Raw genomic sequence first — 25,379 nt, forward strand, 5'->3', positions numbered from 1 at the left:
CTCCTCATCTTTTGAAGGAAAGGACTCTGGGATGGGACTTATTTCTTCTATAAAAAGCATAAGGGTAAATTTCAGCCTTAAGGAAACAAGGGATGTCTTTTTGAGGGAGTATGAAATTTAAGTTTTTGTTGAAACAATCAGTGTGCTAAGATTTCCAGCTCTGTTTCACCTGTTGGCCAGACCTCAGCCATCAATAAGGCCTATACTGATCTAATCTATTACAGCTCTCATGTGTGCAAAAATACTCACTATTACCATTTCACAACTAGGCCATGCCAATGACTAACAGGTCTGTTTGTGACAAAATAGATAAGCACACAAGGAATAGACAGGAACAAAATTCTGTTGTAAATATTAAAGGTTAATAAAATTTTTGCCACATCATATGTAACCTTAAGTCCCAAACACTGAAAAACTTAATGTATAATTACCATCTCTTTTCTTAGACACTATGAAAACAGGAGTTTGAGATTTTAGGATGAAATATGTATTTTTAAATGAATAAACCTGCACAGTGATGCAAGCAAGTGAAAATTGCCCTTATTACCTCTTCCAAAAGGCAATTCAAATGAAATTCTGGATAGTTACCAGCTACAAAAGCCCCTGCTCTGAACCGACAGAAAGAAGTGCTGACCAGCATTAGCAGGAGTGATACATAGCCCTCTTTACCAAAAACCCCACAGGGCCCCAGTGTAAAAGCCCCCCCAGCCAACGCAGGCACAGCTAAAGCCATGCCCCAGAAGCTGCAAAGGCAAAGCCTCTGCATCCCCTGCTGCAGCAGTAAAGACCCAGGGCACATTCCTTCAGCAGCACTCATACTGACTTTATTACACTCTTTGACACCACAGTTTACTATCAGAAGGTCAATAGCTCTTGCACACCAAACAATTACAATTTGCATTATATACCTCTATGTCCATTTTCATCACAAACAGTTTAAACAAACAAAAAAACCTGAACAGCCTTTGTATTAAGTTTGTCAAAACATTCTTTCTGGGCAGTTCACAGGGAGTCAGACACCTTAATAAATAAGGCCACATGAGAAGACCCAAATATTTCCAGTGAATGAGCTGAACATCAATGAAGAATTTGTCATATTCAGACATCTCCCCTTACATCCTTTCATGCACAAACTTTGTTGATGCATCTCAAAAGTAATAGAGAGAAGCCTAAGCAGTAGCAGACTATATCAACTTTGGTTTCTACAGTATTTGTCAGTGGTTTCGGGCCAAACTTTATTTTTCCTCCCGCCCCACCTCCTTCAAGTGTTTAAATCATCTATTGCATCCATATACAAGCCCTCATATTAGTAAGACTAGAAGCTATGAACTCATTCAACAAATTTCCTTGTTCAGAGATTGTCTCCAAGCCATTAAACAGTAACAACATTAAACATAGAAGTAATGTCCTTCCTGTCAGGCCCAGCAGCAGATCTGATAGTCCTTTCAGATCATGGTATCTGGAAACCTACACATCTTGGCTGCAACTTTGAGCAAGCTATAAATTCTACTCATGTGACTTTGCAAGGTATCTGTAGCAGGAAGAAACTAAACTGCATTTTCACCTTCCCTGGATGAATTTACTTTCCATTTTTCAGAGAAGACTTGGCAGAGCTAAACAGGATGCCATAATAACCCAGACAGAGCTCTTTCTCAGCCATGCCTCCTATAAGGCTTATTTAAGAAACAGAAAGGGTCAGCATCCAGATAACCTCTTCATTTCACTCTTCAAAAACTGTAATACAATGCTGCACAGCCTTGAAAGACACAATGTATTTCATGATAATTAAACACTTCAGTTGGAGTACCCAAGACCTTGCATCAAACCACAGTACAAAATACAAGTTTGTATGAATTATCAGTCATTACTGAAATGAATCATAATGGGTCCATGCTCTTGGTAGTGTGATGTGCAAGTGGAAGCACTTCAAAATATCAAGTTGTTTTTATACCCTTTCAGCTGGACTTTCAGAAATTCTGTTCCATTGGCTGTGTAAGTTGGTGTCCTTGTATATAAGCCAAACATTTCCTGCCCATAAAACTGCATTAACCAAGCCAAACACCTGTAGGTTAAAGAAAGAAGAAGGGGGGACAAGAAATATAATATTAAATTTGTGTTGTGTTTTATTGGGTTTTGTTTTTCTTTATTTTAAAACAAGCCAGAAAGTACTTGTTACTGGTTTGCCTTGAAGAGACAGTCTTTGGCACTCCTTTCATTTGGACAAGACATTTCCAATCTCTACAGATTAATATAAGCTATTTTAGCCATTTAACAGAGCTCTTTGTAGACCAGATAGTTAAATTTGCTCTATATTTTGCACAGTTAGACAAATTCTTTTCAACCACTGAGCACCTCCACATATGCACTCTCATACCAAATGACTGATTATTATTAGGCCAATGAATAACAGCATGAATTTAGAAAAGTAGGATTCAGTAGGAAGATCATAAAATAAGCCTAATTTGCTCTGTTATGAAATGTTCTTTGTATGAACATGAGTTTCATACCATTATGTTACAAGGAACCTCAATCTGATGTGTAAAAATGCTCACAGTTGAGTAAAAAGCTAGGTTCAGCACCAGCGCAGCATTTCCTCTTTACTTACATCAGTCATCAAACCACTTGGGTGGCTCAGTAAGATATTTTAAGTTGCTCTTGGCTAAAAGCATAAATAGACTCAAATGTGTCTAGAAATGCTGCACGTAACAGCTCTAGAGGCAGATTCTGCAGAATGTTTCTCCTAGTTTCCTTTAGAAAAAAACTTGTTTCCTCCAAGAAATTATTTGCTCAGTGTTTTACCACGGTATTAATGGACCTAAATGACAAATAACCCATAAAGAAATCTTAACACAGAGCAACTCATGCCATCAGTAGAACAGCACTCTCAGGTACCATTTGTTGTTTCCCAACACATTTATTGTACCCATATGGTGGAAGGCAAACATACCACAGACACATTCAGAATTCCCATGCTGGTCACAGAAAGAAAATGGCAAATTGTTCCTGGTGCTTTGCAGGATTCAATTCCTGGAACAATGCTGGCTCCTGTGGACACCTTGATGTCAGCAAGCGCCTTTGCCCAAACAAAAGTACTGACCAGCCACAGAAAGGCTATCAAGACACTGATTGCCAAGTCCTACACAAGAGAAATACTCATTAATAGGTTTAAAAAAATGCAGGAATATACATGAGAGCAAGGCAGAGGCAGCATCAGTTATATCACCAAGATAACTGCATCAGTGCTAACAATCACAAGGAAATTTAGTCATTAACAATGTTATAGTTACAACTCAGTGTTGATAACCAGCTACAAAACTTTATGCTTGAGCTTGAGAGATACAAAAGACAACCTTAACCTAAGAAATCTGTTTCTAAAATCAGATGCATAGCACCTACTTTATGAGAACTTAAACCAAAGTTAAGTAAAGCGAAGGTGATGGGATAAGGGCAGAGGATTTAAATCTGGATGGCTGATAGGCTAAAATTTGGTTTGAAAAGTCGCTAAGTCCATTTTCAAGCATGTTATGAAAGTTCTCATTCAGAATTTCAATATTGAAGGTGACTAAAATTCACAGTGCAACTATTTTCCTCTGCCAGTTGCAGCAGGTGCTCTATACAGAGAAATATTTCAGATTAAGAGAGGAGGTTCCACCTATGGAACAATTGTATGCTCAAATGCATAATACAAAAGAAAAGTTGTAGTGAAGATACTGTTCACCTGAAAAAGTGAAAGTTCATTCCACTGCTTCAATAACTGCATCAGGTGTGATGCCTCGGGTGGCCAAGGGCTTTGGGCCTCTTTTCTGCTCAGGTGCTGTAGGGACCAGTCTGAGATACTTGTGTTCACACTCCATTTAACTTTTGTAACTACTGGATATTCACCAATTATTCTTGCATTAGCAATATTTCCCATCTCTCTGCAGCTCCAAAGTCAAAGCATTAAAATATCTCAGTATTACTTACAGTTAGTGGAAACTTGTTATTTTGCTGATACACATGGTTATACCCAATATATACCACAAGGGCAGTAACAGAGTAGAGGAACACCAATGCTGCCAGTATAACAAAGAAGTGTGCAGAAGAGGAGAAGTCACCCATGAGGTAGACATCAGTCCAAGTACCACCACAGCCTTTTGGGTCTGGTGCACTAAATGCAACAGTATTCAACCTGTGAGGATTATATCCATGCAGTCAGAGTTTGCTATACAGTGGGAGTTTCATTATTTATACTTCATTATTATTATACTTTATTAATTCTACTCCATGCTTCACAGGAACAGAGCTTCAGCATTCTGATTGTATAAGTTTACTCCGAAAGATACACTATAGATATCCAAGTAATCAGTTATGCAACACAAAGGTTTGTCAAGCTCTCTGAAGATTGTATCCAATCCTACACTAAGATATACAATAGTACCTTCAGGAGAAGAACCTTAATTGCATTTTTAGAGCAGTTGAACAAAAAATTCTCCATTTGGAAGCAGACATAGCAACATTACTTGAGAGACTTGCAGTTAAACAAGGTAATAAGGACTTAAAAGGCATTATAGCTACAAAAAACACGAGCACTGAAGCTGAATAAATAAAGCAGTGTGACAACAATTGACCACTCTGTGACCAGCACAGAATTATTTCAGATCCCCACTCTCCCCTCCAAATGCTGTCACAATGCTGGACTTTGTGACCCAATTCCCTACTCTTGTAGGGTTTTTTACTGGCTGTCCATTGAATCAATTTCTATATTTATTTATGTTATCACATTTATTGAACACACATGGAACACCAACCACCCTGCACTCTTCATAGTTGTGCAGCTGCAAGAGCAAAGAGGAATCCTTCTTCCTCCTGCTCCAGGAAAGGAGCTGGTCTCTACAAGAGCACTGCAATGACACTGAAGTATTCAGGTTTTTTGTGCCCAACATCCTCACCAAGATAATGCTGGAATAAACTGAAAATAATTTTCCATTCAGTCTCTGAACAAAAATAGGATAATGGCACATTCAAAATAATCTTATCTGGACCTCCAAAGCAGCTACAAACTGACAGAGAATTAGGCTGTTAAAATGGATTGTGTTTTTTGTCTTACTAATTACTTTCTGTAGCATTCATACACTGCTAGACTAGAGCTTAAGATAGAGTAATACAGAGCATAAGAGCCTACTGCCATTACTAACTACTTCTTTCTATAAGGCACCAACAAATACAGTGCCTTGAATGATTTTATTATTGCTACAGAGCAAACCAGAAGTTTCACATCTTCACTTATACAGTAAGCATATGATCATAAGGAAGCAGATAGGGAAAGGGCGAATAGGAAATAATTATCCAGTAATAACTGAAGAGCTAATGCTCACCTGAATGGATAAGCAAAACCAGCTGTAACTGTTTTGTTTACCACACCTTCACAGGAAACTAGAAGAGCAGTTTCACCTCGAAAGCCTCCACATGTGGCAAAAGCAAAGATGGCAAGAATCTGTAGGAATTGATACACAGACACATTAGTTCACACCACTAGAGCTCCAAGGAAGCAAGCTCAACATTTAGCTGAAATAGCTGAAGACAAAAAATAGCAACAAAGTTAGCAAAGCTGAAGTATGAAGTGATGTCAAAAAGAAAATGCCAAGTTTCTAAAATCCAAAAGCATAAGCAACACTGCTAACCAAAGCCCATTTAAAAGTGCTTTCTGTATATTTTATTTTCAATTGCACAGAATTTTTTTGGGATTTGTATTTTGTCAGGTTTTTTGTATGCTGACAGCCAGCACAGTATTTCTTGCAGGTGATACAGGAAATATTTTTACAAGTCCTGCATATCCACAACTATGAATTCAAATAGAAAGTACATGCTCAGAGTATCACACATCAACTTGACCCTCTGAATAGCTCTTATGTTCCCTTTTTTCACTATCCAGACCTTAAATCTCCAATCATCAGAATGCACAACACAGAGCAGCAAAAGCTGCTGTGACACACTTGTAATTAACACATCAAGTTTATGTATCTGCACTCCCAGGGTGGGGCTGAGGAGCAGCCCAGTGTTGGACACCCAGCAGCAGCAACCTGGGGCAGCGTCTGTCAGCCCAGGGGCTCCCACCTCCCCAGGGGCAGCAAAGGAAACAGCCCCCCCATCCCAGCTCCACTCACCCATTCAAGGACCTTAACAAAGCCCAGAGGCTCCAGGAGCATGCTGAAATCCATCCTCAAGTCCACCATCATGGGAAGAGACCAAGGCAGCCAGCAGGAACCAGCCCCAGCCAACTGCTGCAGCATCCCTGGCAGCTCCTATAAGGGCAGCCCCTGCCACACCCCTCAGCTGGAGGTGGGCACGGAGCCACCCACACTCACCCAGCTGGGGCTCCTCAGCCCCAGGCCTCGGCTGGGGACATGGTGCCTGTCACCAGGGGGAACAGCATGGCACTGTCACCCTTGCTCCAAGAATGACACAAGAACAGGTGAGGGACCCAAAGCAAGAGGAGAAAAGGAGGGTTTATTACAAAAGATTCTTCCGTTTTTATAGACCGATACATTACATTTTACTTGATTGGCCAGTTAATAAAAAATATCTTTCTCACACAGTCCTTGAGAAGAACTGGAAAACAAAGTGGAAGAACACCACCTGCAGATTGTTTATACAAACAAGTTATCACATTCTTACAACTCCCTAAAAATTCTCACAAGCCACTGTGAGAAACGATTGCAGTTTCTCTCTCCCTGACTGACTGGCATCCACAAGGCAGCAGTGACTTCTTCCTCTCCCTCTTCCTCTCTCCCACCCAGCACACTTTGGACAATCATATGTGCTGTACCTTGAGCTTGATGATTTGATGGCAAATAAGGCACAGGTATCTGACAGTCTATGTGCTTGCCAAAATCTCATTGACTGCCTTTGACTATTTAAGCTTTAATGTGACTGCACTTTGTTGCTGATATGTTAATCATCAGTAAAAGTGAAGGGCTAAAACTCATGGTGAAGAAGGTTTGAGGACTGTCAGAGGGGCTGCCCTCTTCCCTGGCCAGAGACCATGGATAACCAAAGGTGGCCATGGACACAGCATTCACTGCCAGTTTCCTGGCTCTGATTCAAGATCCTGTAGGAATTTTTTCTGGGATTGCTGGGGGCCTTTGAGGACCATCAGAGTGTCTGGTTGCTGCTCTTGGGAAGGGGTGGCTAAGGGAGGCCGTGGCTGCTTCTAGCAGGATCCAGCAGATCTGGCAGTTTATAGCAAAATCTGCAAGCAGACCCTGGCCAAAGGCCCTGGTCCCAGCTGAGTGCCATTATGGATGCCAGGCAGCCTTGAAGGAGGTGCTGAGGAGATGCCAGTGGAGGAGTTGGCTTTGAGTCCAGCTCCTGGGTGTAGTTAGAGGCTGCAGCAGCTTGTGCCAAGGGGGGCCTGCAGCCTCCCCAGGGCAGCAGAGGCATGCTCAGCTGTGGTGGTGGTGGTGGTGGTGGTGGTGGTGGTGATGGTGGTGGTGGTGATGGTGATGGTGATGGTGGTGGTGGTGGTGTGCTGAGGGTCTCAGTCCCAGCACTGCTGGGATCAGCTCTCCCTCGGCTCAGATGGAGCTGCTCAGGGGCTGCAGCTCTCCAGTCCTGGGGCTGACAGGTCTTGGGGCTCTGTGGACCTGAGACCAGCAGGTAAGGAAGGACTGCTCAGGGCTGTGGAGGCTGGGGGCTTGGCTGAGTCTGCTGTGTAACAGATGTCCTTGCTGTGAATGTCATGGGAGGCCAGCCAAGGGTGGCAATACAGGAGGAAGCTTCCAGGCTGGGGACTACCTGTGAGAATGACAACAAAGGCAGTGCTCAGCTGGCCCGGGGCTGTGCTGCTGCAGACTGCCTGAGTGGCTGCAGGGTCTGCCATTCTCACACAATGCAAGGAGAATTTTTCTGTGCAATGACCAAGAGAGGTGCTGACATCTGCCTGCTGCTGCAGATCCTGGAGGGAGTACAAGCTAAAGCTGTGAAAAGGATGGCTCTTTCCTTTCTTTTGCTGCTTTGTTAAATAGCACATAAATCTCACAGAAAATCCACCATGATCCAGACAAGTATGCTGAGGGTTCAAGCCACCCTGGTTAGCTTCACTGCCTGCATAGCCAGTGCCTTTAAGGAGTAAAATAGGAGTATAAAACCAGGGACAGACCCAGGTGAAGTGTCTATTTGCTCATCTTCTTGACATGCTCCATGCCAAATAAAATCTGTTCCATCTATGTGGCATATGCAATCTTAGTTCAGCCTAAATGGACCAAGTAACTCTCTGTCCTCTCATCCAACGTGACTCTGTAATTTTTTCTCTTTTCTTTCTTCTGCATATTCTACTTAAACCCTATAAGCAATGTATCTCCCTAAAAATACATATAGACATTGGTTTGATTACTCTGCTTTTCCACTTGTCAGTTAATGAAAACAATTTCATTATTTAAAGCATTTTTCAAAAAGGCTCTCAGTCCTGATTTCTATGCTTTTTCTTCCTCAAGCCTTCTCAGATGTCAGATGTCCAGTGTGGATGTACTCTGAACTATATACAATGTTCTAGCTGTGGGCTTGTTAATTCATAATTGGAAATGGCTCTTAATTTTTGACTTCATGTAACTTATCTTTTCTCTGAGTTTAAAAATATTTTGGAACGTTTCTGCTTGTGGATTTTATTCCAAAGTGATACCAAACATTTTAAATGCAGGTGGTTCTTCTAAATGGCTAATTTCATAGCCTGAAAGGAATTCTGGATCAAGTCTCTGCAAGGAAAGGTTTAGGCAGAAATAATGTATATTTGTAAGGAGCATTGAAAAAGTTCATTACAAAAAAAAAAAAAAAAAAAAAAAAAAAAAAAAAAAAAAAAAAGATTGCAAAATCAGTTTGGCTTATTTGGCTTAGAGAAAAAGTGACCAAAGTATAAAAAACTACAGGAAAAAAAAATTAAGCAGGAACAGCCAGTGTTGTATTCTGTATTTGGGAAAAAGCAGGACAGTATTAATATGCTAATCATGTAATAAATCCTTTCCACCCTGGCAGGGCTCAGGGGAGTGCTGAGTCACATCTGCTAAAGCTTCCATATCAGCTGTCAATACCCAGCACCCCCAGTTTGGACAGGGCTGATAAAGGAGCTCTGTTAATATGGACAAGGATTGGCGGTCAAATCTGAAACCCTGAGATCCAGCTGACTGCTGTGGCAGTACAGGCCCATCCATTTATCTCGGATCCTGAGAAAAGAGGTGGGGGGACTGATGCAGAACCCTCTTGGCAGGGAATTAAATTAGAACAATGCAGTTAATGTCAAGCTGCACGGTTGTTTGGGAGTCAGTTTTTGCTGATTAGCCGATGCTTAAGCTGATCAAAAGACTGGGCTGATAGATAATATTTGACACTGTAATGTAGTGTCAGGTTCTGTGAGGTGTTTGGCCTGTTATTTGATGACTCTAGAAGGATATACAACTCATGTAATCACTGATTTAATTAGAAAACAGGTACCTAAATGCACTTCAACTGAAAATGAGTATTATTTGTGAAAAGAAATTATTTCTCAGAATACTGAAGTCCCATCCCTTGGAAATTAAAAAAAGGACAAAACCTGTGGCATCTACATATCTGGTCTCATGGTGTCTGACAAAGCTGTGGGAGAGACCAGTGGGATTTCTGGCTGTCCCAGAGATGTGTGTGCAACAGAGACAGCAAAGTGAGGAGAGAGGGGCTTCCCCTGAAGCATGGTGCAAGTCTCCTTTACTAATGCCTGTGGAAGATAATTCAAACTACCTGGATGGTTAAGAGTCACAGAGAGCTCATTTTCTAAGAGTGAAAGAACTTGGGTGGCTTAGCAAAATGAAGGGTAACTAGCAGGTATTCCTGCTGGCTTACAAGGGAGTGCACACAGGGAAGACAGAGGTTTATAGTGAGACAGTTTTATCAAAAGGATCCTGCATGTAATCAAAGAATATAATTTATATTGAACATAAAGTGTGAGATTCTGAAAATATCTTCTAACAGAAGACAAACACTGGAAGTTCTTTTATAGGGAATTCAGAATATTTGCAATATTGTTGTTTGTGATAGCAGTGGAAAAACCCCTGATGGTTCATGGTGTTCTTTGCCCATCAAATCCCCTATGCAGTCCAAACAAATATTAATTCAGGGAAGTCCTGAGCTCTGTGTTTGCAGATAAAGAAAAGTGGGTGATTAAGTGAATGCTTATCTGTCAGGGGAGGAACCATTGCCCAGGACTGCTCTGTCCCCAGCACTGTCCACTCAGCAGGGCTGGAAACACCAGGTGAGGAAAGTGCTTTTCTTTCTCCCATAGTAAATAAAGCTTACTTGCCACATAACTGTCTGCAAATAGCTCCTTGTCATGTAATGATCTGCATTTTGTTAGTTATCTGCATGTTTTCAAGTATCTGCATAACTATTTCTTTGTACACTCTGATGCTTTAAACCTTTCCTCTTTAGACCTGCAAGAATATTTACTATTCAGTTTATTTCCTGTTGGCTCTCTAATAACAACATTAAGTTATATTGTTCCTTTTCCCTGACTTCTGTAGCACACCTCTGCCTTTAGTCCAAAACTTTGGAAATCACTGTTTAACGTGTTTGATCTTTGCTGAAAGTCCTTGAGACATATTCCACCACATGTGCCAGTCATCTTTCACATCCAACCAGGTTTTAGTTCTGTGTCTAATACAAGTTAGATTTTACAAGATATTGTACAATTAAAAAAAAAATCTAATAATTTTACACTGCCTCTTTTTCATTTACTCATACCAGCTTAGCTATTTCTGAGCTATTACTGGTATCCTCGCTGCTTTGAATTTAAATTTTCTACTACTGCACGTGGAAAAATTCTCATTATTCTCCTCGATACCTGTAGAAGAGCAGGTGGTCGTGTCCCCTACCCCCCACACTTCTGTGCCCATTTCCAAAGGGCAAGAAGGCACACAGCCCTGCCCAGAGAGGCAGTGGCTCACCTGGAAGACGATTCTGAGCAGAATTTTCTTACAGCTGCCCTTGCCTGCCAGGCAATGCGATTTACACAAGGGATCAGAGTTTACAGACGAACCCTGTGGTTAATTTCCATACCTTATCACCCTGTGGGTGTTGGTTGGGTGCCATGGGACCTGCCCTGGGCAGTGTGCTGCTGTGTGCCTGGATCTCCAAGCACTCCTTGGAAAACCATCACCAAGGGAGAGTTCTAAAAGATATCAATTAGCTTTAAGGGACAAAGAATATGATGTAGGCAGCTGGAATAAAAACTCTAAGTTGCACTGTAGAGCTGTGACTCTTCAGGCAGGGTTGACCCGGCTGCTTTTCGGCAGGGTTTGCCTGGGGATGCGGGGCTGTGCGGAGTCCTGTTCCACCATCTAGCGGCGCCCTGAGACAGTGCACGCGGTGGAAATGCCTCTTTTTCAGGAGAAGGAAGCCTTCATTAATTTAATCAATTATCACCGGTTTATGTTTGTCATCTCTGAAAGCCAACAGGATTTCCTGGATGAAGGTAAGCCATTAAGAATGCCAGGGTGCTGATTTCCACACGATGGAGAGGGGGTAGGAAGCATTCTTTGCTGCAGCCAGGCCACTTAAGCTCAGTGTGGATCTCCTGTAGCATCTCTGAATACACACTGGTCTCACTGCACTGCACATGATCTTACATGCACAGCTCTGTATGTTACTATTAATTTACTTTTTGATGAATCTAGAAATCAGAAAAGCCCTTCCCCTTTTCCTTCTCTTCATCTCTTGACAGTAATCTCTGAGAACTAATCTAGTAAATTAAGTTTTGACCACACCATGGCACTTTAGGCAATATCTGCCCCTCATGCTTCAGCCAACCTCTGGCTTTTGTGGTGTTTTATGTGTTCCTTGGGTGGCACTGACAGCTAAATAAACATGTTCCACCCATGGCTGCACTTTTTTCTGCAGAAGGTTATACTGTCACACATTGGAACTGATCAGGACAAAAAAACAAACCCATAAATAGTTTTTGGGGTTTTTTTGTACCAAATGGATGCAAAAAAGGCTTGTGCATGCACAAAGCAGAAGGTGTTTTGCGGGAACATCCCAGGAGCATGTGAACACAAAGAGTAGAATTCTGCTCCAGCAGAAAATCCAGGCAGGACAAAATGCCTTTGGAGCTCCCAAATGTATCAAACTGGACTCCTGAACTGGAGCCAGGATCAGCTCAGGGCCTGCTGCAGCACTGACTCTCAGCACTAAAGAAGATTTTAAATGTGCCCGTTTATTTGATGGATGGATAAAACACAGCATCCACTGCTGCTATGCTGCTGTGCAGCAAATGCTGCTATAAAATTGTTTGTATTTTTAACCAAACCTCATTAAAAGTTTATGTATAATTAATTATACAACTGAGCTGAATGCATTACTTTTTTTTCCTTTATTTTTCTTGAATTTTCTGGATTTTCCAACTGTTGACAAAGTATGTGCTAATGGCATCATTATGAAGTTCTGTTGTTTACTATTTTCTTCAACAAGTATTAATTTTATTGACTTTGGCAGAGAGATTGGTGTTTTGCATGATTTCAATAGATTTTGTTACACAGAGGCATAATATAAACCAAGATGTTCCAGAATAAACAAGACTATTACTACCAGATGGAAATAGTTGTGAAGCATTATTGGACTTGAAAAAACAAAAAACATTTTAGGAAAAACATTCTAGGAGTCAGCTTAATCATTTTGAAAACAATGTCTAAGTCTAAAGTACTGTTTTTGGAGGAAACAACGGAAGGATATAAATAGTAATTATTTCAGATCTTGCTACTTTATCATCTATGCACATATTTAGAATATGAGAGTCTTTAAAAGACTTGCCAACACACTTGAGCTAATGCTGTAATTTGAATCTGAAATGAGATATTTCTCATTATAACACAAATCAAGGCAGCTAAAACAGAAGACAGTCTGGCAGCAAACTTACTGAACTTAGGGACAGGAGATGTTGGCTGAACTTATTTGTAGAGCTGGTCAGTTGTTTAATTGGGATTTTCAGATGAATTCAAAATTTATCCTGGTAACAATAGCTTATGCAATCAGTGGATAACGAGCCCTGGCAAGTGATAGGTTTATAACTCAAATCCAGGTCATGGACATCAGGCCACAAAATAAAAATTAATCTATTTAACAGTACAAGTATTTCTAATTCTAAATGGTGAGAAAGGAAGTCTGTGGAGTTGGGTGGAATAATATACAGGAATTCAGATGGTCAAACAGGTAATATTTGTCTGCCAAATGAGACACAATAGATATTGTTGCAGAGTCTCTTTAGAAATTGAAAGCAATGAAATGCACTGAGTAGACCATATATTTTAGGTCATAAATTGCAAAAATACATACAGGTTAAGTAAAAATGCAAACAGCTGTAAGAAGTAAAGTGAAAACTGAAACAGAGGATGTAAGAAGACTAAAATGTTGCTTTGTAGTTAATTCAGTTATTATCTGACTGGACTAAATTCTCTAGAAAATGAAACACAAACTAAATAAGTCTCAAGCAGCCCATGTAATGAAAAAGCTTTTCTTAATGTCATTAAATGCAAATGCTACTCAGTTCATAAATCCTTAGTCTAAAAGTTCATAGTCCTTCAACTGCAAGGGTGAGCTCGCTTTTGGTGCAAGCCAAGAATTTGGCCAAGATCATCTTCAGGTAGAAAAAGCAAGTGGCACTCTTGGCACTGCAGTTTGGCAGCTGCATGTTTAACATCTTTCCTCAAGACTGCTTCAGCACCTGACATTTAGCAGAAACAAATCAAGCAGGCACAAAGTGCTCCTGGCCTTTTCTTGCTGCTTTGAGTCAGGGAATAAACTGAGCCACTACTGGTACCTGCCCGTCACACTGCAGGGCTCAACAGGAGCATGACCTCTGTCAGGAAAATTGAGCCAAGAGATATTGCAATGTTGGCAAAATATCCTAAGAAAGCAATATCACAGGGAAAACAAAAGGAAAAAATCTCCTTTGTGTGACCTGGCAAGGCCAGATTTTCAAGTACTAGGGCTGTAAAAGGCTGGGCCTCAGAAAGAATTTAGAAGTCATGTATAAGAGTTGATTTAAGACTTTTCAATTTTAAAAAAAGTTTTCTTAACTTTCTAGACCTTATTAATGCAGCATGTGCCAGTATGAATGCAGAGTAAAATGTAATATAAAAAGCAGCAGAAAATCTTCATTTCCTAAGACGTTCCAGCTACAGTAACTGAAATGTGGCCAGGGGCCTGCCTGAGCTCTGAGCCAGCTGCCATGGTGTTCTGTGACTTCAGCTCATAAAGCCTCAGCCTCCAAACCCTGGTGGCTCTGTGTGCTGTTGTAACCATCCCTGGACCACTGTCACTCCTGAAATGTGCCTGGGAATTATTTGGGAGCATGTCTAGGTGGCCAGCTCCTGCCCTGGAGTGCCTCACCAATCTGCTGACTGACAGCACCCGAGGGCAGCTGCCTCCCCTTGCCACTCTTGAATTTTCCTTATGTCAAAGCAGCATTTTTGTGGGAGGGCTGGAACACGGGAGAAGTTGCCTGGGATTTTCTTCTCATTCCCTCTTGCAGAGACTCTCATTGCTCTCCCACTGCTCCAGGCACTTGTGTCAGTGCTTGCAAGCCTGCTTTCTCCCTCCAGCCATCACCTCCTCCTTCGCACCACCTCCGTTTCTCACAGGTCTCTCTCATGCTCATCAATCCTGGGGGAATTTTTCCATCCTCCCGTGGTGGGAGATGGAAGGCAGCAGGAGGCTGGCAAGAAGCCAGCCAGGCACGGGAATAATAATAACAACCCTGCCTCTTATGCTCCAAATCCATTCTGTCGTAGCATCCTGCTGCACAAGCCGTCTCACCAGCCATCCATCACACTCGTAAACGAGCCCTTGCTCACAGGAAAGTTTGAAGAACAGAAAGCTGAGAAGGGAGATCTGTGTTTCTTAATTACGTGCTTACTCTGGGGCCACTGACACCTGCCGGTGGCACTGCGAGGTGTCTTTGAGCAAACGCGTGCCTGGCGGCAGCGCCCAGCTGCGGGACGCGCCCGGCTGTGCCCCGGCCCCGGGCTCTGTGTGACCGGGACGTCAGCCAGCCGAGGCCCGGAGCCGCCTCTGGCACTGACACAGCTCGGGGGATTTCCCCAGTAGCTGGTTTAATCAGTTCTGCTGGTGGTGTCACCCCAGGCAGCGTTTCGGAGCATAAAGCTGCAGCAACCTCTGAGGGGCACAGCAAGCTGCAGGGCTGTCCCGGCTAGGCTGGTTCTCAACGCCATAAATCCACTCGTATTTCCTCCCTTCATCCCTTCTGCACTGAGCATGCACCAAATTCTTGGTTATGCATAGTGCCTAAAACTTCTACCTTCTCTATGTTCTCCTGTTGACATCCAAAACAGACGGTGTGGGTTTTCATTTCAGGCTTGGCATGAAATGTATGTGCACATAATCTGCATTAAGATACGAACTTCAAGCACCTGTTTAAAAAGGATGTTGTTAATAGAAGGCAGAATTTAGGCCCTAAAAGTTTTGACAAAACCTTCTGTAAGATAGATTGGATTTTTTTTTTTTTCATCAAGTTGCTATAAATTAAAAATAACAAATGGAATAGCAAATAGATTCCCTCACCAAATCCTGTGTGTCACATCTCCTTTAAGGCTGGGACAAAAACTTCCGTACTTGTAGATGTCTTTCCCCCCGTTTTGAGCACTGCCAGAGGGTATGGGCATACACAGGCAATACAAATTTAAAATTTCCCATACCACACTTGCACTCACGGTACATAATTACTCTGTAGCCTCCTTTTTAGCCTCCTTTTGCAAACGCCCATTGCCAAGTGAGAGGGTTTAATAGCTCGCCACAAGATTCAAGCGGCGCTGGGACTGTCCTTGCTGAACTGTGATGGAATGTCAGCAAGCCATTTGCTGAGATTGTTTATTCCTTGCGGAACACTTTGCTTCCACTTAAACTGTTTGATTACAAGGAAAGGCTCCCTTCCGAGGGCGGGCGGGGCGGCCTCGCTCTGCGCGGAGCCCAGCAGCTCCCGGAGCTCCCGGAGCCCGCCCGGCCGGGAATGCGCAGCTGGAGCAGCTGTGCCCGGGAACAGCCGGGAATGCGCTGCTGGAGCAGCCGTGCCCGGGAACAGCCCGGCCGGGAATGCGCTGCTGGAGCAGCCGTGCCCGGGAACAGCCGGGAATGCGCTGCTGGAGCAGCCGTGCCCGGGAACAGCCCGGCCGGGAATGCGCAGCTGGAGCAGCCGTGCCCGGGAACAGCCCGGCCGGGAATGCGCAGCTGGAGCAGCCGTGCCCGGCAACAGCCGGGAATGCGCAGCTGGAGCAGCCGTGCCCGGGAACGGCCGGGAATGCGCAGCTGGAGCAGCCGTGCCCGGCAACAGCCGGGAATGCGCAGCTGGAGCAGCCGTGCCCGGGAACAGCCCGGCCGGGAATGCGCTGCTGGAGCAGCCGTGCCCGGTCCCAGCCCCGTGTCCTCGCACACTCGCAGGACCCGGCGTGCCGCGGTCCAAAGAGCTCTGCATCCTTGGCAGCCAGCCCGCTTGTGATTTTCCAGTGGCACGTGTTCAGCGACGGCTGCAGCTGGCTTTGGCAGAGGCAAGGAAAACTTTTTGTAAACCTGGAAAATTCCCAGTACTCACACTCTGTCTGACTGGCGTCCAATGGCAGCTCCAGACTGAGAACAACCAAGGAGAATTAGAAACAGGATGGAGCCTTAGAAAGGAAGGAAGAAGTGCAAGGAGGGAAGAAGAAAAAAGCAAGCAGCAATTTTTTCCCTCTTCACGAAAATTCCAACTATTCAAAATTTAACAGTTGGTCCTCAAAATGATGCTGGTTTTGAGCTATGTATTTAAAACTCAGGTGCTTGATATAGCTGAGATCCCTTTGATTTGTTTTTTGATCCATAACCTTTTGGAGGTCACATTTGCCAGCTTTTCTCCACAGTCTCAGTGACTAAAGCCCTGCTTTCATTGTCGTGAAAGCTGAGATCCTCACACAATCATATGACTCCAGAAGCTGAGACAGAAGTACACGGCGTTCCAAGGGACCAGCCATCAGAATGCTGGCAACGCTGCAAAATTTCCCTGGAGGACTCATCCTGCTGTGCTTAATGTCCCAAAAATAATGTACAAAGTCTCAGATGAGATGAAGGAGCAATCTAAAGGGCACATTCAGCCCTTTGCAGTTAACCAGCAAAGTCCATAGATCATGCCCCTCTCAAGCAGGACCTGTCCATCTAAGTAATGCTGACATTCATGTTGACCTCAGGACTGGGTTGAATTTCCCTCAAGGTGCACCCAGAAGAGCCAACAGCTCTCTTGGGGACTGCAAAAGTGAATGGAAACAAAATCTCAGATCTAGAAAAGGTTTTGAGGTTTGTGTTTTCCTTTTTTTTTTCTTTTTTTTTTTTACCTTTCCCTTCTTATAGATCACTTACCCAAAACGTGTCAGCTGTTGACCAAAAACTGTATCTAATTTAGGAAGCATCTTTTGGATTAAAATAATGGTATGATATATACAATTATTTTAATCCAAAATGGTGTGTGTATATATATATATATACATACCATTATATATATACACACACACACAAATATACAAATATATATATACAAATATATAATATATATACAAATATATAATATATATACAAATATATATATATATACAAATGTACAAATATATATACAAATGCTCTAGTTTTTCCACAGTGGAAGCACGTTTTATTCTGAAATGTTCCTTATTTAATAAGGAGAACAAATTCTAACCTGATCAGACTCAAAATACACAATTTTGGATCTGACAGAGCCTTTCAGCTGCGTGCGATAAAAATGAGGTTTATTTCAATTGCCATATTAAGAAAATCAATCCTTGGCACTTGTCTCGAACTTGTCTCTGTCTTTGGGCAGAGGAGGTCACACTGCTCCGAGCTGCTGCCTCCTGCCCCAGGGGCACTCCGCTGAGAGCAGAGATGGTGCAAAAGCTTGGGGGGAGCAGGGGGTGCCCATGGATTTTGCAAGCAGCTGCCAGCGCGTTTTTCTGCATTTCTGTATTTCTGTATTTCTGTATTTCTGTATTTCTGTGTTAGCGTGAAACACCCAAACGCGCTTGCCCATGGCCCTCTCATGGACATCAGAGACACTGCACCCAAGCGGGATGATTTTAGGATGCTGCTTAACCCTTTTGTCTTATTATAAGGATTATTACTACTGAAAGGAAAACAAAACAAAACCAAAAAAAGGAGCATACATTATCTGGGTTTTTTTTTTCTTCATTATTTACACAGCCGGACAGAAGGCCTGGCTTCTGGAGCAAGTTTGGAATGGAATATGTGCCAAGGTGCCATGGTTTAACCTCAGGCAGCAATAAAGCCCCACATGGCCACTTGCTCACCTCCCACTCTTTCATTAGGATGAAGAAGAGCATCTGAAAAAAATCAGAGCCCGTGAGTTAAGAACAGTTTAATAATTGAAATAAAGTAATAAGGCAGAGGGAAAGGAATAAAATCCAAGGGAAAATAGATGTGATGTCCAATACAATTCTCATCACCTGCTGACCAATGCCCCTCCCATCCCTGAGCAGAAATTGGCAACTTCTGGCCAAGTCCCCCCATTTACAGACTGGGCATGACATCCTGTGGTGTGGAATATCCCTTTGTCCAGTTTGGGTCAGCTGTCCTGGCCATGCTCCTCCTGGTTCCCTGTGAAGCTGCTCCCTGGCAGAGCACGAGGCACTGAAAGTCCTTGACTTAGGGGTCAGCACTACTGAGCAGCAACTGAAAATCAGTGTGATACCAACATCATTCCCATGCTAAATCCCAAACACAGCACTGTACCAGCTACTAAGTAAAAAAAAATGAACTCTATCCCAGCCAAAACCAGGACTGGGTTGACAGCTCTGGGAGAAAGTGGTACATGCTGAGAGAACAGTGTTTGGCTATTCCAAAAGTAAAAAATAACTCTGTCTTGGCTACACACTTCTGGAGGAGGCGTTTGGCACAAGAACTGAGGGGGCTTCTTGTGTCAGGTTTTACCCCTGTGATGTTTTCCCAATGCCTTTCCAGTGGCAGGGGGTGGGGAAGGTGCCCCAGCACAGCGTGGGGTGACATGCCTGGCTTTGGTTCAGCACAAAAATAAAATGCTGAGTGATGGAACACACTCAGACAGGAAATCACTTATTTCCCTGTGCAACTGCTATGACAGCAATGTTGATATTGGATCTTGGCTAGGTGAAAGAAAAAATAGGGCCTGATTTCAGTACAGATGAGTCGATGCCTCACTCTGCAAGTTGGTTTTCTACAGCCCCTGTGCACAGAGTATCAACCACACAAGCTGCCAGAGGTGGATGGTTGTACATTTATCTTCCTTTATCTACAAGATGTATAGCCCTGAGTAAGGGGAAAAATAGACATTTAATTTTGTTTAGTTGTACCCAGTAAGAAACAATGAAAGGTTTTCCAATTGCACTCAAGGTACTTTCATTTCTATTGCCCTTGAGACAGAGATTTATATCCTGTCACTTGAGAATATCTGCTTGCACTTTTAAATCCTGTGATATCTTTGGGGAAGAGGCTAATAGTCTTCAGTGACAAAAAAATCTCCTCTGGTCATTTCATGTAGGAAAGCTTTGAATTTCTTGACACTGCTATTGTAATTTTCACTGCAGTCATGATTCCTGTGAAAAAGATGCCATGAGCTTTGCTCAGCCCACTGGCCAAAAGAGCAAACCTCATCTTGGCAGATATGTATTTGTTTCTTTTTTTTCCCCTCACAATTTGCTCTTCCCGTGTTGCCAAGAACAGAAAATACAGAAAGAGCTGTTGCTTCATCTATCCTTTCTCCAGTGCTGCAGGTTGTTCTTAGCTTTGGAACAAAGTGGGAACAGGGAGTATTTGGGAAGTCGTGTGGCAGCAATTGACTGTAGGGGAAAATCAGTGCCCCCCACCCAAACCAGCCCAGCCTCGTGTGCATACCCAGATGTTCTGTTTCCAGATGCTACATTTTGCTCTAGCTCCATTTACAGCTGTCAGTGTCAACCTGAGCTCTGTGTTTTACCAGCAAATATTTCAACTTGATTTACACATTAACAGGCTCAGGTTAATTCACTTCCTTTAAAATGTGTGGAAAAGGAGACTTGCACCAAGAAGTTAGGGAATCCTTGTGAGATGTCATATGAGAGTCTGAGAATGAGGTACAGATGGCACTAATGTCACTCTGTGTCTGATTTGTGGTGATTTATGTGAGAGCAGAGTCAGGGACAGTCACCCTCTGGGTTTTCAGTCCCAGGAGAACAAAGCCTGGGGGCTGAGATGGTGCCAGCTGTGGCTGCCACGTGCCTTGGACTCACACTCCCCGGGTTTGTTTGGCAGCTGATTTTCAGATCCCTGCCTTGCTCGCAGAAGCAAAGGATGGCAGAGCAGCAGCATCCCAACTCCTCCAGGGTTTCCTATTTTTGTTTTAAAGGTAGTTTTTTCCTTGGGAAAAAAAATCATATTTGTTTCTCTTCATCTACATGATATCTCCCTCTCCTTTCCTTGAAGCCCTCCCTGTGCCATACCTGACCCAGTGATTAAGCCCATACATGCCCCAGTGGCCTCACCAGGCTGATGGTCAGTGGCCAAGCTGTGCTGGCTGGTTTTCCATTCATTCTTGCCCTGGTAGTTCCCTACCAGCACTGGGAGCCTCATGAAATCCCTCCCTGTGACTGTGCCCAACACAGATGTGCATCCCACCACTAAAGCAAGCCATGGAAACTTTGTTTGTATCCCCACAGAGCCGGGGGAGGTCACAGCAGCCAGGGGCTGCCTGGGCATCTGTGCCATCTGGAGCAGAGGCACATCCACACATTCCTCACCCACCACCAGCTAATTCATCTTAGCCTTAGCACACCAAGTTGCTCCGCAAGACTGAGCCATGCATCAACCTTCCCCTGCCTGAAATCACTCCTTTGGAGCTTTAAAGTCCATCTACTCTCATTGAAAAGAATTACAATCAGTGAGAGATCAACAGTCACTCTGCAGCAGGGGTGACAAATGCCATGGGACGTGTGTGACACATGGACTGTCCCGTGCACTTGCTGTGCAGTCATTGGTGCTGCCACATTCTCCTCAGGGAGCCCCATGGTGAGGATGGGGGTGGCAGTGTCCCTGCCAGCTGGGGAGCAGCTCAGAGGGAGAGAGACAATATCACCAGCCCTCCCAACAAGAAGTGCCCCAGCACAGGAGTGAGGAGGCAGCTAAGAAATTTGCTTGGACTGTGATGGGATGTGGGGAAAGTGCTCACAGAATCAGATGGCTCTTCCTGTAACAGAGGCTGGTGCTGAAGATGCTGAGATTGATTGATATTGGCTTCTCCCAAAGCTCACAATCCCATCACACAGTGGCAAGTTTGAGCAGCAGCCTCACTCCAACTCACGGCTGAGCACAGCTGTGAAGGCATTCTGGTGTCTTTGACCCGTATGTCAAAGCACAGAAATGTGCTCTCCTCTCCGTGGGATTGCCCCAGCAGATCCCAGCCTCCAGGGAAGCCTGAGAGTGAACCCACCACTGGGCATGAAGGCTTTGCCTCTTTGAAGAGGTGCAGGATGGATATATGTGTCCATTTGTCCACAGTGGTGGGGACATCCTCACATTTTTTTGTCATTTGAGGAGGAAAAACACAATCTTTTGCTCCAGGAGATGTCAGTTCTCTCTTTTGACAAAATGCAGTTCCAGATCCTAGCTAAAGTTTTCCTGTGTGGGTTTCTACCCAATTTGTTTTATGGTTAGTAGAGGTTATGAATAATTTTCCTGTGCAAGACCTTGTAGTCCTACTGAGAGAAAAGAGGCAAGGGGCGAAGCTGGGTGTGACACATTCTGACACTGGGCTGCAGCTGAGCACCCTCAGCAAGCCCAGTACTGGTTTCTTGTGGCTGAAATCTAAAGCAGCTCAGCCCAAAGCTGTTACCCTGGGGCTGGATTAAAACCAGAATTTTGAATGCTAGTTTGATCGTAAAAATAAATATACTAAATAAATAGTTAAAGTAAAGATGGTCCTCGAAAGAAACCAGCTCCATCTAACAACAGAGTAGTTCAGAAAGATGGAGAGGAATAGGAGGAGGACACTGGGCTGTGGAGTGAGCTCAGAGCACAGATAAACTAATTAACAGGTAAAATGTCTACTAGAAGGGAACTAGGAATTGCATGATCCAATGATTGATTAATTAAATATCTATTAAAGACACCCCTGACTGATGATCTTTGAGCTTGTACTTGATTTACTCCAAAACCTCCAGGCATTTATATTTTGCATGGCAATGAATGTTTTATGACCCTTGAACCACCTTGAACAAGGTGATTGACCTTCACTGAACAAGGTTCCCAGTTTTCTCTAGAGCACAGGCAAGAAACCTCAACCCACAGCCTGGTTTACACTTGCCTGAAGCTTTCCAGAGCAGCTTTACCTGGGAGGGAGTGAACTTTCCACTCCCCAGAAAGCCACATTTCAAAGCTGTTGTGATGATCACAACAGCTGTTGTGTTTTGGAATAGATCAGTTTAAACATTTGGGATTAAAATAATGCAAAAATGTTTCATTTTAATTTAAATTGTGCTTATTTTTTCTACTTTTTAAGTTATACTTTTTAAAATTCTACCTGCAGATTAACTTCATATTTGAAGACTTGTGCTGACAAATTCAGCCTTTCAGCAGTTCCAAAATTTCCTAAATAGCTATCAAATGGGCAGATTCACTTAAACCAAGCCTTTCTACAAACTGTTCTGGTTTAGCAAACTGGCATTTTTTTAAGGAAAAATATATTTCACAGAAGAAATTCCAGTCCTCTTCAGCCAAATTCTTGTATAAAGGTTTTTGTAACACTCAAAGGTCAGTCTGTTTTCTTGGAGAAAGCAAGTTCATATTTTCTTTCACTCTCCTCTTCTAAACCAAAAGGAAATAAAATTAGATAAATAGTCTCCTTTTGGTACTAAAACTGCCATTTTGTATTCATATAATTGCTATAAAAAATGTAGTCAAGTAGCTTAAAACTTCTGTGGCTGAGCTGGTGAAAACTTCTGTGGTGGAGCTGTGGAAGCACCAAGCTGCCAAGGCTCAGAGGGTTTCTTAGTGGCTCACAGAAGCCAGAAGGGGCAATCAGATGCCCAGGAGTACCCCCAGTGTCCTGTGGCTCCATGTGGGGTTTTTGGCTCATTGTTTGGACATCATTCATGGAAGTCCTGCCAAAGCTCTCAACATGTAAAAATTAACTGCAGCTTGGGGGTCTGCTCCAATGAAATGTAGCTTTTCTGGCCCCAGGTTTGCCCTTGGGTTTCCAGAGCCTGGCTGGAAACCCTGCTGCTCTGCCAAGGTCTGAAGGTCATCAGGACTGGGGTGTGAGCCACGTGTCCTGCTGTGAGACAGCCCCTGTGAGGACAGACAGACGCTGTGGGTGTCCCCCAGGCCTGGCTGGGGGGCACTGGGCAGAGGGGATGGTGGTGCTGCCAGCACCCAGTGGCCACTGCTGCAGGGACGGGTGGAGGGTGGTTGGTGTGGTGCAGGCTTTTGGGGAAGGAGAATAAGCTGCTTTTCATAAGGCCCCTTGCAGTGGGAGATTATTTATCCCATGAGAGAGGCGGGTGCGTGTCCATGCCTTGCCAACAGGGGAGAAAGAGAAGTAATGGAGAGCTCAGGCTGCTAGCAGGAAATCACATCTACAGTGGGAAACAAGTTTGTGGGGTGGAGCAAGGGGCTAAGGCTGTGTCTAAGGTGCCAGGCAGGAGGGTGTGGAGCTGTGGCCAGCAGCCCCACATTCCAATCCCTCACTGCCAGGGCTGTGCCATGTACAGGCAGTCACCTCTTCTAAGCCTGGCTCTGGAGGAAAAAGGATGTGTCTGTTTAGTACATGTTAAAATTCTGCCATCAGTGCAGAAATCAACAGTTTTAGCACAGCGTGGGCGGTGTTGAGGGAATCCTGCAGGCTTGATGTACAATTAAATTTGTGGTTTATCTCTCAGTCAATTAATTATTGCATCCTTATTCGATGAATGAGCAGCAGCACTCAGGGTCAGAGTCTCTGTGCTTTGAGATAAGAGATGCTGTAAAGGCACGCTGCAATGCCCCAGGGCAGGCAGGAGAGGGGCAGGCAAGAGGGAAATGATCAAGCTGCCCCTTTGGAAGGCCAGGCCTGCTAATGGTGCCCAGCTGGCAGACACATGTGCCTGGAGCCACTGTGTGGACACTGGGAAAGGTGCAGGACCTGCAGGACATGGAAATGTGCTGAGACTCCTTGTGCTGAATCCGCCGAGGCACCTAAAGGCACATGCAGGAATTGTATTTCTGGCTTTCAGCAAGAGGCTGTTTGCTGGTGAGTGGGGCATGGCAGAGGCTGTCCAGGCTCACAGGCAGGCTGCCTGCTTATATGGAAGCTCTTGGTCAGCTCACTGAAGAGTGTCTGGACTTTTCCTGGGTATGTGCTTATTCTCCTGCATCTTGGTAGAACACTAGAGGGCATTTCTCAAACGGCAGCAGATGCCCTGCACTGATGGTGCTCCAGGGAGGTAAGCTGTTCAGAAAATGAGTATTATTTACTGGGTACACAGGGTCTGCTCGGGCCCTCACTGGAAGGTGAGGGTTTGTGCTCCTCCCACTCACAATGTTCCTAGCAGAAAAGTCCCAAGTCACAAACAACTGAAAATAGCAAAATGATCTCATAGATCAGTTGCTAAAAATACAGAGTCTACTTACAAACACTGTGGCTGTGTGGTGTGTTATTCACACAGCACAGAAAGACATCAGGGAATCCCAGATTCTTCCAGTTCTGAAATTGTATTTGCTTCCAGGTGTTGCTGCTGCCCATTTCTGACCAGCACCAAGCTGACACCGAGCCCACTGCAGAGGATCTCACCTGGAAGGAAGTGCCAAGGAATGAGGCAGGAGTACAGAGTATCTCCCATGGGCTCTGCCACACCTGCCCATCACCCAGGGCTGTGCTGTCCTTTTGGAGTCTGAACCAACCTCTTGGACTTTGCTGATCTGTGACTGGAATCACCCCAGGGCTGCTGGGCTGCAGGTTCAGAGGCTCTTCTGAGAGCAGCATCTGGGTGAGAACTGCTGATGGAAAGGACTTGCTGCAGGGCCCAGGACAGCCTGGCCATGCTGCTGACTGCAGCTTGGCATCTCCAGGGGAGCAGCGTGCTCACAGTGTGCTCAGCCAGCTCCAGGTCATTTCCTTCCTCCACTTTACTATCACAGGTGTGATAGCAAAGGCAAAGTGTATGTCAGTAAGTTATAGCCAAGATTTTAGGAGCTGATAGGTCACCAGTGAAAGCTATACAGGGAAGCTTAACAGGATACAGAAAGCAGTGTTCATCCCTCTGGCTTTTCTCAGATGCAGACAGAGGGATCTGGGATTCTCAGAGCTGGCTCCCTGTAGACTCCTTTGGTCT

The 25,379-nt window shown here is 44.0% G+C and overlaps 1 protein-coding gene across 1 annotated transcript; it reads right to left on the bottom strand.

The window, feature by feature from the left end:
• Positions 1 to 802: 802 nt before the first annotated feature.
• Positions 803 to 6,303, bottom strand: SYPL1 (synaptophysin like 1). The gene is made up of 5 exons (XM_064422012.1): positions 6,144 to 6,303; positions 5,355 to 5,473; positions 3,964 to 4,168; positions 2,948 to 3,136; positions 803 to 2,062 (listed from the first exon to the last, which is right to left on the bottom strand). Exons 1-5 carry the CDS (start codon positions 6,267 to 6,269, stop codon positions 1,946 to 1,948), a joined length of 756 nt encoding a protein of 251 aa, XP_064278082.1. The 5' UTR covers positions 6,270 to 6,303; the 3' UTR covers positions 803 to 1,945.
• Positions 6,304 to 25,379: the final 19,076 nt, after the last annotated feature.

Source organism: Passer domesticus, chromosome 5, assembly GCF_036417665.1.
Source record: "Passer domesticus isolate bPasDom1 chromosome 5, bPasDom1.hap1, whole genome shotgun sequence".
NCBI lineage: Eukaryota > Metazoa > Chordata > Aves > Passeriformes > Passeridae > Passer > Passer domesticus.

Bases quoted from the DNA above. Each gene is read 5' to 3' on its own strand.
- SYPL1 (XM_064422012.1), bottom strand. From the start codon at position 6,269: ATGCTGCAGCAGTTGGCTGGGGCTGGTTCCTGCTGGCTGCCTTGGTCT. The intron at 4,169-5,354 runs GTGAGCATTAGC...TAATCCTCACAG, and splicing joins GGTTTTGCTTATCCATTCAG to GTTGAATACTGTTGCATTTA. The intron at 3,137-3,963 runs GTAAGTAATACT...TCTCTTGTGTAG, and splicing joins ATAACAAGTTTCCACTAACT to GACTTGGCAATCAGTGTCTT.